Source organism: Alosa pseudoharengus, unplaced genomic scaffold (genome assembly GCF_046254945.1).
Source record: "Alosa pseudoharengus isolate Yale_2024_CS ecotype anadromous, Long Island Sound unplaced genomic scaffold, YU_APseudo_1.1 YU_APseudo_1.1_scf_1, whole genome shotgun sequence".
NCBI classification, from domain to species: domain Eukaryota; kingdom Metazoa; phylum Chordata; class Actinopteri; order Clupeiformes; family Clupeidae; genus Alosa; species Alosa pseudoharengus.
In genome coordinates, this window is record NW_027468564.1 from 59,184,918 (window position 1) to 59,198,448 (window position 13,531).

A 13,531-nucleotide genomic window follows, 5' to 3' on the forward strand; every position below is an offset into this window, starting at 1 on the left:
CTCTTTCACCTCCCTGTGGTTCTGCACCACTCAACACCTTTCCCTTGGAGAGAGAGAGACAGAGAGAGAGAGAGAGAGAGAGAGAGATGGCCAAGGCCAAACAGATGGCCATTAGTCTACCATATACCCTCCTCTTTAAACTGCATAGGTGCTGTTCTCTTTTCATTTCTTCTGATGCCCTTTTAAGATTTCTTATGGGCCACATTGTCCAGCATAATGTAAAATGAGAGCACAGTCTGATTAGAATTTGTTATGATTTATGCCTTTGCACTCAGATCACCATGATAACTAATAAAACCATGCTAACTGTAATACAGTAAATACATGCATCATTTTCTGGTCAGTTGTTTTGAGTTCTTAACAAGTTCTTTTTTGTTGTTCTCTAGGCTCGAAATGTCAACACTGAGGAGCTGGCTGCCATTAAAGTCATTAAACTGGAACCTGGTGAGATTTTTTTCTCATAGTAGGGCAACCAGCAGAGATTAAGATGAGGAAAAACAGTTGGACATCATTTTGAATGGCAACCGAGCAGAGCTTTTTCATGGTGGTCTGTTGTTTGAGGATTCCTTAAATCTTAAGGAATATTATTTGGGATGTTTTTAGAGCATACTGCTATGTTGGCTCTCAGGCCTGTCCAATGTTTGTGATATATATTGTTGTGATACTGTGGTTTCAGTTTTGCAGTGTTCCAATTGTGAACCTCTGGTAGTGTTTTTAGCTGTATAGACTAGATGGCACGATGGATCCATGGATTATATCATGCAACAATTTAACACTTTAAAAGGTAGGCGACAGCTTTATTGGCAGCAATAAACTGTTAAAACTTAATGTGAGATTTGCAGCCTATAGAAAACAAATTCAATTTTTTTGAGCATACAGTAATTGAAGATTCATCACCTAAATGAGTCATCTACTCAGACACACAACCATAGACACCAGTGTTTCCCAGAGAACTGAATTCCATTTGCGGTGGGTGGTTTGCAGAATTAACTTGAATGCAACAGTTTTTAACAAATTGGCACAGCGTGGTTATGATGCTAACCAGATTTAAGCACAATTTAGTACAACCTGAAAAATCATTGTGTGGTGGTCAATGTTGATATTGTGGTGGGCCGCCACAAATAAGTCAATGTATGGGAAACACTGGACACTCAACCTGCCCCAAATTGCATAAAAATACAAGTTTAATGATTAGCGTGATGATAAAGCCATTCTGATGTAATCTTTGTTATACTAGCTAAGATACATTCTAAATCTTTCCTGTTTTTGCTTGTTTGTTGGTTGGTTTTGTTAATTACAGTTTGACTTATTTTTTAAAGAAAATAAATTTAGTAAAAGAGCAAGATGCTCACTTCCTGGCTACATACCATAGCTTGTCAGTTTTAAACATAGTGGGAACTAACATTTGTGACTCCTTCCGTTTTTGATCAATGTTTTTGACAGTGCAGATGAGATTGGGAGTTAAAAAGGAACTACAATGAAGCGTCTGAAACTGTATTCTCCTTTGTAGTCATTTAAGAAATTGTCCACTCGTTCGCCAGACAATTAGGAATATAAAAAAACCTTGCCCGGACTTGGAATCTATTTATCCCAGGCACATAAACCCATGTGTTGTCTGTTCTGCTGGACAATAGGGAATAGCTAATGAAATGTGTGTGTATCAGTGGATGTGTGTGTGTGTGTGTGTGTGTGTGTGTGTGTGTGTGTGTGTGTGTGTGTGTGTGTGTGCGTGTGCACATGTTGTGCCATATTTTAGATGCATGTTGTGATGAATTTACGTTTACAGGTCTATATTTGTAAACAAACCTAATGTGCTGTCTGAGGAGACAAACCTCCGAGATGTGCCTGAAAAGTTAGTCACCTTTTTGAAATAGAGGAGCTTAAGAGCAAATCAATGCCACTTTCATCCGAGTGGTTATACCCAGGCTTTTGTGTGTGTATGTTTTGCATACATAAGAATACGTGTGGATGAAGGCTGCCAAATAGCATGATATATTTTACACCATGGCAATATGGTCAATCTGTCATGTTAGTGTGCACTCTGCCTATATTTACCTCTCAGTGTCTGATTCTGACAACATGGCTCCTGCCCTCAGGAAAAGGTAGATTTGATGAACAAGTTATGAAGGTGCTTTTTTCTGTTTAATTGTCTGGTGTGTGGAGCAAGTGAAAGGTTGGGAATGGTCTGATTTATCGGCTGTTTTACAGCCTGCAATACAGCTGTTTTTAAGCCTCAAGGGCATTTAGAGTGCTGTGTGTATTAGCCATGCATGCTAAACCACTGGTATTAGCCATGCATGCTAAAGCAAGCTGGCATTTAAAATGCATGGTATAAGAGCTGGTATAAGGTGTGTGAGAAAGTGTGTGTGTGTGTGTGTGTGTGTTCATACACATTAGCCGTATCAGACTATTTGTTTTTTTATCGTATTAGGAAATAGCATCAACAAGAAAAGGACATGAAAATATATACAAGTTGCATATACTTGTCAGTACAAATAAGAAAGAAGCCTGTTATAGCCTAGTTCAAAACTAAAGAAAGGAAACGGTATTTGGGCACCCAAGACGGGCTTCACCAAAGATTAAGTTCTAATTTGTGTTACAAGCCTTCAGTTTATTCATATTTAGGAGAGGTGCCATTCATTGAAGGCATGCAATAGGTGTTCTATGAGATTAAGATGACAGGATTCAGGAATGCAGAAATCATGCAGAACAGGAGAGAAATACATTTGGTGACATAGGAAATATTTTTGCCCACGTCGGTATTCCAGCCACTTCAATCCAGACAACTATAGCCAATGTTTATGAAACGGCTCTTTTCACACAAACTTTCATTCATTGGTTCTACTACAGTGTTTTCTTTGATGTCAAACTGACAAATTCCTTTGCGTTGTGAATTACACAGACTGGGGTATCATCAGCTGGGTATTTTTAAATTAATTGTATTAGTTTGATAAGGCCTTCTATAGAGCCAGTGTTTTGGTTTGTCCCCTCTGGTCAGCTGTGGAAAGATGGCAGCCCAATATGGTGTATTCCATTGAGGGCAAATTCCATTGAGTGCAAATGAAATTGTACTCTTGATGTCATTAACTAGCATGGTAAACTTCAGCTTGCTGACGCTCCAACTCCAACTGATCTCTCACTTCGAAGCACACAGAGAGGAATCAGAGTTCACAACCTATGTGGATGGAGATGGAAAAAAAAACCTTTATGTGTTTTTGTAGTTGTAACATTAAACCTACTATGTCAGAAAGTCATAAATATGATTGTGTAATATTGGTTGTTAGAACTGTGGAGAAATTACAGCTTTTCTGGAGCAGGTTTTTCTATATCTGTCCAATTGAAGTTAAGCGTCTTCTTAACCTTGCATAGTGTTAGTGCAGGTCCACTTACAATTCCCAACAGTGAAGTGCCTGTCACCTTTGAGCTTGGAAATGTCACTGCATCATCTGAGAGCAAATGCCAGCATGAGCAGGATGCACAGATCATCTGACCATGCTGCAATGCCTCACTATTCCCGAGAGAGCACACACACACAGAACCTGATATTCTGTATGCATCAGAGGGGTAGGCAAGCAATAAGCTACAATATTCCTTATCCATCAAAAAAAGGAGTTAAGGATTTCAATATGATCTCCCAACAATGATTGAGGAAAAGTGTGATAGCCATTTTTAAAGAATTGAGACATCAGTAATAAGGAAATCTAGAAATATTGAACTAAGAAATGTTTCAGTAAAGTGGTTTTGAAAATAATTGTACTTGATTGTGGTAGTAAATGGAGGATTTCAGGGTCCTCCCCTGCAAAGTCACATACATTTTAATGAGGGATTACATAAGTTAAAATATTTATCTGCAGCACTGTAGAATGCATGGAAAAGCGTCGACACACACGAACACAGGCAAGTTGGTAGGGATGGGAGGTTTGAGTCTTTTAATGAGACCTCAGCTTCCATCATTAAGCAAGCAGTCACAACAAAGTCACTTTGTTCTCTCTCTCCTCCCCTCGTTCTCTCATGTAAAATGGCATCTACTTTTATGGATGTGGAGACCTGAGCTGAAGATCAAGGTCAGCTCCGATCAGTGGTGTCAGGTCTAAAGCCCATAGGACTGACAGCACAAGCCTCTCTACCAATCAGCTAGAGGCCTAGACCCCTTAGCAGCCCAATCACAGAGAAGAGTTAGCCTCTCCTTTTTTCTCCTTCATCCTTTTCCTTTTTTCTTTTCAAACTGTCAGACCTACAGTTTTGCCTCATCCTTCCCTACAGACCAGAAAGGGCTCTGTTCGATAGCCCTGGCTTGGGAAATGTGCTGACCTGGCAACAGTGTGCCAACGTGTTGGTTTTTAAAGATGGAAACACACTGGCAGTATTGACAGTTACTTGGGGGAAGCATATTTAACACCACCCAAATGCAGATCAATGGATCATTGAGGATATGGGTGTGTCTTTATGTGGGGAAAGGGGGTGAATGCCATGCCATTACTTGCTTTGCATCCACCATTTCTTTGGAATAAATGTTTGTTCAAAATGCTATTGGACATCATTTGTTTTATCCAGCACTTCTCCCATGTTTTTTTTGAGTTCATTGTGTTGGTTGAGCATATTTGTGACTCCACGACAAAAACCTGGTGTATTCCTACCTGTATCGTACTAGCTGTCACTTTTAGTTTTTTTTAGCGCTATTATTATATAGATTTATGGTGTTCACTGACTTTAGTTCAAATGTCACAAGACTGTTTAATGTTTTGTTCTATTGTAGCTTACAAATACAAATGCCCCTAATTTTGAGGGTTTGGATTGTGCAGAACTAAACTAACCACTTTGCCAAAGCAGTAAGCTGAAGGATGACAGTCATAAATCAAATGCAGTGGAGAGCCTAGCAATAAATAGGCTAACCAATTAATGTATTGCATGTGTTTCACTTTGCTTGCCAGCTGACCAACACAGCTTAATGATCATAAACCTCTTACCATTGTTCGTCCTCTAACAATTCTCTGATTCTTTATATCGTCCTCTTAAAGATATAGCCACACATCAAGTTAAGTCTACCATTATTTCATTCATAAATGCATGCTTTGGAAAAGCGTTTGCTAAATGAATATTTGTGAAATGTAATGCTATACCTGATAAATTACAGATAATGTTATGCCACAGATTAGTTTGGCCAGACTCGTTGTCAACAAAGCACGGCAACACTTTATTTGCACTTGACAAACTGATCAAAACCAGTCATGGTTGCGACATTAAAAAATGGACTTGGAGCTTTTTAAAAGTACATAATACCAGCTGCAGCCAAGTGCAGGACACTTTGAATGTCCTTATCTCTGTTTGTTGGTCAATATTCTTATCATTTGAAAGCTTGTTTTATGGTCTCATGAAAACACAATAACATAATTTTGAACAATTGACCCATGCATTTGGTTTTGCCGTGGAGGGTCACATTTGCTACTAATGGTCTGTGGTAGATGTGGGAGATTTGGTTGATAGGGCGTGTTTGATGTTAAGGTGTACATTTGAAAACGTTTTAATTCAGGTTAATCCGTCTTCAATTTCTTTTACCTCTACCATAGAATACTCTTAGCTTTTTTGTTAAACTGGATGTTGTGTTATATGTGAGGATTTTGTTAAACTGGGTGTTTTGCTATAGGTGAGGATTTTGCAGTTGTGCAGCAGGAGATTATCATGATGAAGGACTGCAAGCACTCTAACATTGTGGCTTATTTTGGGAGTTACCTAAGGTAAGGAGGACCCCCCCCCCCTTACACACACACACACACACACACCATACCACCTTCTTCACCAATTCTTTCCCATCCTTATGCATTGATGTCCTAAAACAGATATGTTGCACATGCTACTTTACTAGTGATTGAGAATGACTAAGAAGTAAAGTGTGTGTATATATATATATATTCTACCTGTATCTCTCAGCTGCAGCATGACGTGACCCCAGACTCTTGCCTGGTGTATTTTGACCTATAAAAATATGCTGCCTAAACCCTTCTGAGCTAGACCCAAGTGAAGTATGTTTTGCTTCTTGCTTTTTCAGAAGGAATAAATTATGGATATGCATGGAGTACTGTGGAGGTGGCTCCCTTCAAGACATATACCATGGTAAGATATGGACCACAGAAATCAAGGATAGAAGGATAACCTAACTTGTAAGTTACCTAACCTTTACTTTGCTGCAGCTAAGACCTCTGTGCCCTTACAGTGTCATAACTCTGTCTCCGCTGAGCTAAAAAGATCATTAGCTGTCTGGAGTGTGTGGGTGAAGAATGGGAGGCTGCCTTTAGCATCTGGTATTCCGTACTGAGCAGTGTGAATGCTGGTGTGAGCTGCGCCACTGTACCTCCCACATGTCTGACTCCCTGCTGTCACAGCAACACTGAGGTGCAGGGTTCAGAGTTTTGATTAACACCAAGCAGTCTCCCTTCTCCCATAGCTGCTAAGGTAACAAGCAAGTAAATTAACACCATAGACACAGATTTACTGTTTTAAGAACAGTCACACTTTATGCTCCTTTATGCTCCGGTCTTCTATGGACTTGTATCTAGGAAGTAGGAACTTGTATATGTCATGTGCACATTGTAGGCACTGTTAATACAGTAGGCCCACATTGTAGCATTTAAAAAAAAAAAAAAGATTATGGTATTTCAAAACAAAAATGGGAAATGAGTTGTTTTCCCTTTTCAAAATGGAAATCAAATGGCTGCGAATCACATGGACCATTTTGGAACTGTTTCAGGGTAATCAATATTGAAATGTACTTTTGTGGTGGTAGAATTGGGTGTCATTGTTCAGTTCAGATGGCATTGGCTTCTTTCATTATGCATTACATATTATGCAACTTTTCAACTCCTTGTCCTGATTTGTTTTTGTTTTCAGTGTCAGGAATAATGATCATTACTAATTTAATAATTTTTAATTTCCTTGGAATAATAATCATTACATGTACTTATACACTTTACCCCTTCTTTTGTAGTATCGGGGCCTCTGACGGAATCTCAGATAGCTTATGTTTCACGTGAAACACTACAGGTATGGCATAGCGATAAATATGTATCCACACTGTGCTGTTATTATGAACATTAGCAGTGATGCCACCATTTGGGCTTTTTGGTGGCAATACCCATACTAAGATTACAGATGCATTTGTAGAACATTGAGCATTGTGATTAATGATTTTATATATGTATGAAAAAAGGTGTGCTTAATTTATTTCTTGTATTATATCCAGGGTCTATACTATCTACATAACAAAGGAAAGATGCACAGAGACATAAAGGTAGGGTGGCATCTGTATCGGGTCTCCTTGAATTTGGAATAGGAAAATAGAAAGTAGAATAATACTTTCCTTGCTATGAAGGAATCTAGTAGTGACCCAGTATGTAACATTGCATATTTGGCCTTTCTCTCTTGAAGTAAAACAAATGTTGTGAATATAAATATATGTTCCTTTAATTAAAGGGTGCCAACATTTTGTTGACAGACAATGGGCGTGTTAAATTAGGTAAGAAAACATTGTGTATCCTTTTTCTCATGGTCACGCAAAAGCAATGAATAACTAAACATGCATCTAATCATCAAACTGGATTTGCTGTGTGGTGAATGAGTATGAACTATGATAAGTATGATTTTAACATGAGCTCTTCCTTATACATAATCACAAGAATTACTTAAGACTTGTATGGACCACAAATACATCAAGTAAATCTTGATACATCTTGATACAATGTAAAAAGGCTGAGTGTGTGAAGTGTCAGAATCTTTTTGATATGTCTTTATTTACCAGCTGACTTTGGAGTATCTGCACAAATTACAGCCACACTGGCTAAGAGGAAGTCCTTCATTGGAACACCTTATTGGTAAAATATTTCTATTCTCCATTCTACATTTAAGAAGGCCTTAAAATGTTATCTTGAAAACCCTTGGGGTCCAGATTTATTCTGTTACAGATTTGTGTGAAATTATTTTCCATACACTGTATTTTTATTACAGTAAAAGTACAGTACTGTATATTTTATTTGAAATTGTATGTATATTTTTCCTTAGCTTTTAATATAGTAGTGCAGTGCCTGTTCAAACATGTTATTGCTCTAGAAAACCTGTAGCCCAATTACATGCCGGCAGGTATGCCTGCTTTAAAAATAGAATGATAGGGGAAAACATCATTTCGCATTCAATAATGAATACTGAATAGTATATTATAATATAATAAATGTGCAGTGAGCAGAATTTAAGCATGGCTGCATGTGACATTTTTTACAGATCAAAATGACATAAGCCTAACAGCTGTTTTGCGTCAAGGCTGTATGTTTAGCCTATTAAATAACATGATAGAGAAGACAAACCATTTTGTGGAATGATGCATCATCATATGACATACTTGTCTGTAGCTGATCACAATGACATAAATTGACTTGACTTGACATTATTTTGTGCAGGATGGCACCAGAAGTTGCAGCAGTTGAGAGGAAAGGAGGCTATAACCAACTTTGTGACATTTGGGCAGTGGGCATAACTGCCATTGAACTTGCTGAGCTTCAGCCACCCATGTTTGACTTGCACCCTATGAGGTAGGCCTAATATACATTTCAGAAGCTCTGATCCCAGCCATTAGATACGTCAATAATTGTACTTTCTCAGAAAAAGGATTCGGGTTCGATTCCTGCCCCGTGGTCATTTCCGGATCCCACCCCTGCTCTCTCTCCCACTCACTTCCTGTCATTCTCCACTATCCTATCTGATTAAAGGCATAAAAAAGCCCAAAAAATATACTTAAAAAAAAAAAAAAAAAAAAAAATTGAAAGCAGACAGTTGATCAGTTGTGTTCTAAAGAATGTTTGATTCAAATTCAGTGTGTGTTGATGCGAACTATTTGTTTCTCAGCAAATGCCACGATGAACGGTAACACATAGTCCCTTCAGGGCGGAACAAGACTTATTTTCCCAGTAATGACCGGCGTTCTATACATTATCCCTTACTTATTACACGAGTCTTCAGAGTGCTCCGGAAAGTTCTATTCACATGAATGGGCCTTCCCAACGTTCAGAGGTCTGTTAAAACTTTATAATTACCGCTGCAAAGTATATAATGACCGCTGTCAATGGCAGCAGGTTTTGTGCTTTTGATTCATGTCTTTCATATCATTCCGCAAATAGTCCGTTCACTTATTGCAATGGAAATTCATTGAAAGTAAAAGTCAGTAAGTAAGACGTTGCCACGCAACACCTGAAACTGTCAAGTTCTTGTGTGGCGAACTATTCGTTTTGTCAGCGGAAGCCACCAAGCGGTAATTTTTTTTTTTTCAAAGGCCCATTGTGTGAAGTTTGTTTTCTCGTTTTTGCAAGTAGCCGCATTATAAGCAGAATAATGTATTGTCCGCCGGTAATTATCGGAAATTAATTCGATAATTATCCCTGGGACCCCGACACACCTGTTCGCCCTGTCGGGACTTATTTTCTGATGACTACTGGTGGACAATATTTTATTCCTTACGTAATATATTGGATTGAGATGCAAAACACATCGCTTCATTGATGGAGGGAATACCCCTAATTGACGTCATGCCAATACGTGAAATATAATGTGCAATTGTTGGATGTGATGTTCAAATTATGCCACATTTTAATTTACCGTATTTTCCGGACTATAAGTCGCACTTTTTTTCATAGTTTGGCTGGTCCTGCACTTATAGTCAGGTGCGACTTATATATGAAAAAAATTATATAATTGAACATGTTTTTAAATGTTAATTTATATTAACTGACATGAACCCTACATGAAACATTATCGTCTACAGCCTTGAGAGAGCGCTCTCAAATGCACAAGTCGTGAAACACACGTGCATACTTAAATCCTTAAATTACTGCCGGGATTCTATTTATAGCTGGTCCTCAGATTTGGACAAATAAAAGCCAGTATAATTTTGTTTCAATTTAACTCATAAAATAGCTCTTCTTAATAATTTATGTTGTTGGTTGGTTTAATATTGTTGCCAACGAAGTCATTGTCCTACACCATGAGTCTCCAACAATTTGCTCTCAAGCTACCAGTAGCACGCAGCCCCAGGTTAACCTACATTTAAACACAATTGTTGCTGCCAGGCATCAGCCTACGAATTTTATAAAAAAGTAAATCATGCATAATTTAAAAAATAACTAAATTTAGGCTATCTAAGACCTCTTTGGCTATACGGAATAAGGTTTCCCTTGCAGCACAGCACACGTTCCATGAATGAATGAATGAATGAAAGCGGATGCCTTATCTCGCAATAAGCGGATGGACATCCCGACACTCTTTCATACATGAAACTTAATAGTGACCCAATGCCATTGATAGCCTACCGGTATGCTGCTCCAAACGAAAAGTATAGGCCTATGTCTCACAGTAAAACGCAAGAAATGAAGGCCTATAGCTGACTCGAATAGGCTACAAGCCATGGTCCAAATAAAGGTGCTGTGCTTTGCCCAGCCATAAATTCAGGATTCACGATAGTCTGTCCCCTAAACGTTTCCTCACCCGTTATCTGGACATGCATGAAAACATTTGAAAACAAAACACACTGCCATGTAATATTTGATTGCTGTTTTGCTACTAATTATCTTTCACGTGAATACGCACAGGAAGTGAAAGTAGGCCTACTATGCGCTCCGTGTCTGTAGCTGTCTGTTCACGTCCGCAATCGATTATAACGTTCCTCAAATGGAGAACACATCCATGTTCTCTCGCGTTATATTATAGGCTGTCATGCTTCTGTGTTTGCGGTTCCTGATCGCTAAACGTTTGTTTTCCTTTCCTGTCGATAGCGGTTGATGTAGAAGCACGTAATAGGCTATAATAATTTGACTTTAGCGGTGACAAATCCTGCTGAGAGAGAGAGAGAGAGCAAAGAGAGAGAGGCACCCCCAAAGTGGTCCTGCGCGCGTGTGTGTGTCTCTGCATGGGGTTCAATTGAAGTCAGAGTTGGTCCGCTTTCAGGCCGCTCCATTATTAGATGTCAGACAGCGCTGTAAAATGTTTGGGAATTTCTCGCATTATGATGGCTAGCATTGCGGGACTTTTATTAGTATGCTCAATACTTAGTAATAATTTATGCGCAATCCTGCGCTGAAATTTAGGCCCTGGTTTTAAATGCGCATCTTTTTTTCTCTCGCTCTCTCGGCGAGCATTTGTTCTGCTTCCAGCTTGTGCCAATACGCTATATCGTCCAAAATGCTTGATTGCATTGCATTCTCCACATTTTTAGCTAAAATTTCATGTACCACATCAGCATTTTTGTTCAGTGAATCTTTTGTAAATTGCTTTACAATAGCGTCGGGCACTTGTCAGCAGCCTTCGGCTTGCCTCTTGCCACTATTCACTCCTTCATCTTCAAGATTCCCTGTAGAATTCTCAATATTTTTGGCCTCAATGTGTTCAGTTACATAGTCTGTCTGTTCTTAGTCTTGGATTTTGTGAAATAAATTTCTAAATATCACCTGCTTGCTGCAGCTTCGGTCTGCACGTCCTTTTAAAACCGCATATTTTTCTCTCTCGAGCATTTCATCTGCTGCCGGCTTGTCTCTCCACATCGTCCAAAATGCTTGATTGCATTGCATTCTCCACATTTTTAGCTAAATTTTCATGTACCATATAAGCATTTTTGTTCAGTGAATCTTTTGTAAATTGCTTTACAATTACCGTCGGGCCTATATGCCTATTGCCTGGCTTGCCTCAGCTTCGGTCACGTCCTTTTAAAACCGTCTTTTTCTCTATCGTGAGCATTTAATCTGCTGCCAGCTTGTGACTCCACATCGCCCAAAATGCTTGATTGCATTGCATTCTCCACATTTTTAGCAAAATTTTCATGTATCATATCAGCATTTTTGTTCAGTGAATCTTTTGTAAATTGCTTTACAATTACCGTCGGGCCTATAGGCCTATCGCCTGGCTTGCTTCAGTCACGTCTAAAACTGCATCTTTTTCTCTCTTGTGAGCATTTAATCTGCTGCCAGCCTGTGACTCCACATCGCCCAAAATGCTTGATTGCATTGTATTCTCCACATTTTAGATACATTTTGGTGTACCACATGGTATTTTCTTTCAGTGAATCTTTTGCTTTGCAATGACCTTCCTGCCCTCCTCTTGGCTGCCTTCACTCCTTCGTCTTCATTAACATTAATCTTTTTGGCCTCAATAATCCAGTTACATAGTCTCTGTTTTTGGTTTTGGATTTTGTGAAATACATTTCTAAATAAATGCGACTTATAGTCCGGTGCGACTTATATATGTTTTTTTCCTGTTCATGACGCATTTTTTGACTAATGCGACTTATACTCAGGAGCAACTTATAGTCTGGAAAATACGGTAATTCCTGATTGCTCCCAATAATTGCAAACATTGTATTATATCTTAAATGAAGTTTTAAACAATAATAAAGCCTGTAGTGATTTTGTATAGGAGCAGAGGAAGATGATAGGCTTTTGATACAGTTCACCCAAATATTTGTGAAAAGTAATGAAGAATATTTCTGACCTGCAAGTCATATTTTATGTAAATTGTATTTTGATAGTAATGATATACCTGCTTCTTTTTTTCAGAGCCCTATTCCTCATGACAAAAAGCAATTTCCAACCACCAAGATTAAAAGACAAAATGAAATGGTAATGGTATATGATTTGATTTAATCTATTTTAACGTCATGACGTAAACATGCAGTAGTTGTGATTTCTGCAGTATTCTTACAGAAAGAATTCGTCTCAATCTCCATTTTATCCTCATTCAGATATTGTATCATCACCAGTACAGTATAGTTTTCATTTAATTTGATCAAATTGAGAATGTACTGCACAGTAACAATATCTATCCTTATGTTGCCCCTTTTTTAACTATTAAGGACCAATGATTTCCAACATTTTGTGAAGATGGCGCTCACAAAAAATCCAAAGAAGAGGCCTTCATCTGATAAGTTATTGCAGGTACATATTTGGAATATTTCAAGTATTTCCTTCATAGCAGATAAAGGATTTATTGATATTTATTTATTGTTTATTGATATTTCAATTTCATTAATTTTCTTTTTACATTTCTTCTGGATTCAAATAGAAACATAAGCTTCTAGGGAGCTACAGTGCCATACTCTGGGGGCATTTTCATGTAAATCATGTAGCTGCCTGGCTGCTCTAGCTGTTGGCTGCAGCAACTCGATCTAGGTAGCAGCGGTTTTTGTTAGTTGTTTTCGTACCGACAGTACGGAGTTTTCCTTTAAGAACCACTGCTATTGAGGGTAGAGATTGAAAAAAAATAGTTGAATAAGACTGAACAAGAACGATTGTTTAATTTATTCTTCTCTCTGTACTCTGCATCTAATATTTGTAGAAACTATTGGCAAAGATGAAAAATATGCATTTTTGCCCATGTTGGGCATGTATCTATCTACCATTAAAAAATAATAATCTGAAGGACACATGTATAATAATCTGGCACAATCTGGAGGATGGTACCTTTTGAGGTTACCAAATTAATCATACAGTACAGTAGGTGAATGTGT

The 13,531-nt window shown here is 38.3% G+C and overlaps 1 protein-coding gene across 4 annotated transcripts in view; it reads left to right on the forward strand.

Annotated features, from left to right (window-relative positions):
• LOC143135078 (mitogen-activated protein kinase kinase kinase kinase 3-like) overlaps positions 1–13,531 on the forward strand; it is a 102,922-nt gene that overhangs the window by 4,120 nt on the left and 85,271 nt on the right. For 3 of the 4 annotated variants that reach the window (XM_076295807.1, XM_076295809.1, XM_076295815.1), the window contains exons 2-11: positions 387–444; positions 5,645–5,735; positions 6,047–6,111; positions 6,983–7,038; positions 7,238–7,285; positions 7,468–7,510; positions 7,793–7,865; positions 8,445–8,576; positions 12,582–12,644; positions 12,878–12,959. In XM_076295807.1, the coding sequence (XP_076151922.1) occupies positions 387–444; positions 5,645–5,735; positions 6,047–6,111; positions 6,983–7,038; positions 7,238–7,285; positions 7,468–7,510; positions 7,793–7,865; positions 8,445–8,576; positions 12,582–12,644; positions 12,878–12,959 (711 nt within the window). Of the gene's footprint in view, positions 1–386; positions 445–5,644; positions 5,736–6,046; positions 6,112–6,211; positions 6,451–6,982; positions 7,039–7,237; positions 7,286–7,467; positions 7,511–7,792; positions 7,866–8,444; positions 8,577–12,581; positions 12,645–12,877; positions 12,960–13,531 lie in introns of those variants that run through there. The other variant, XM_076295811.1, reaches the window with a different exon arrangement.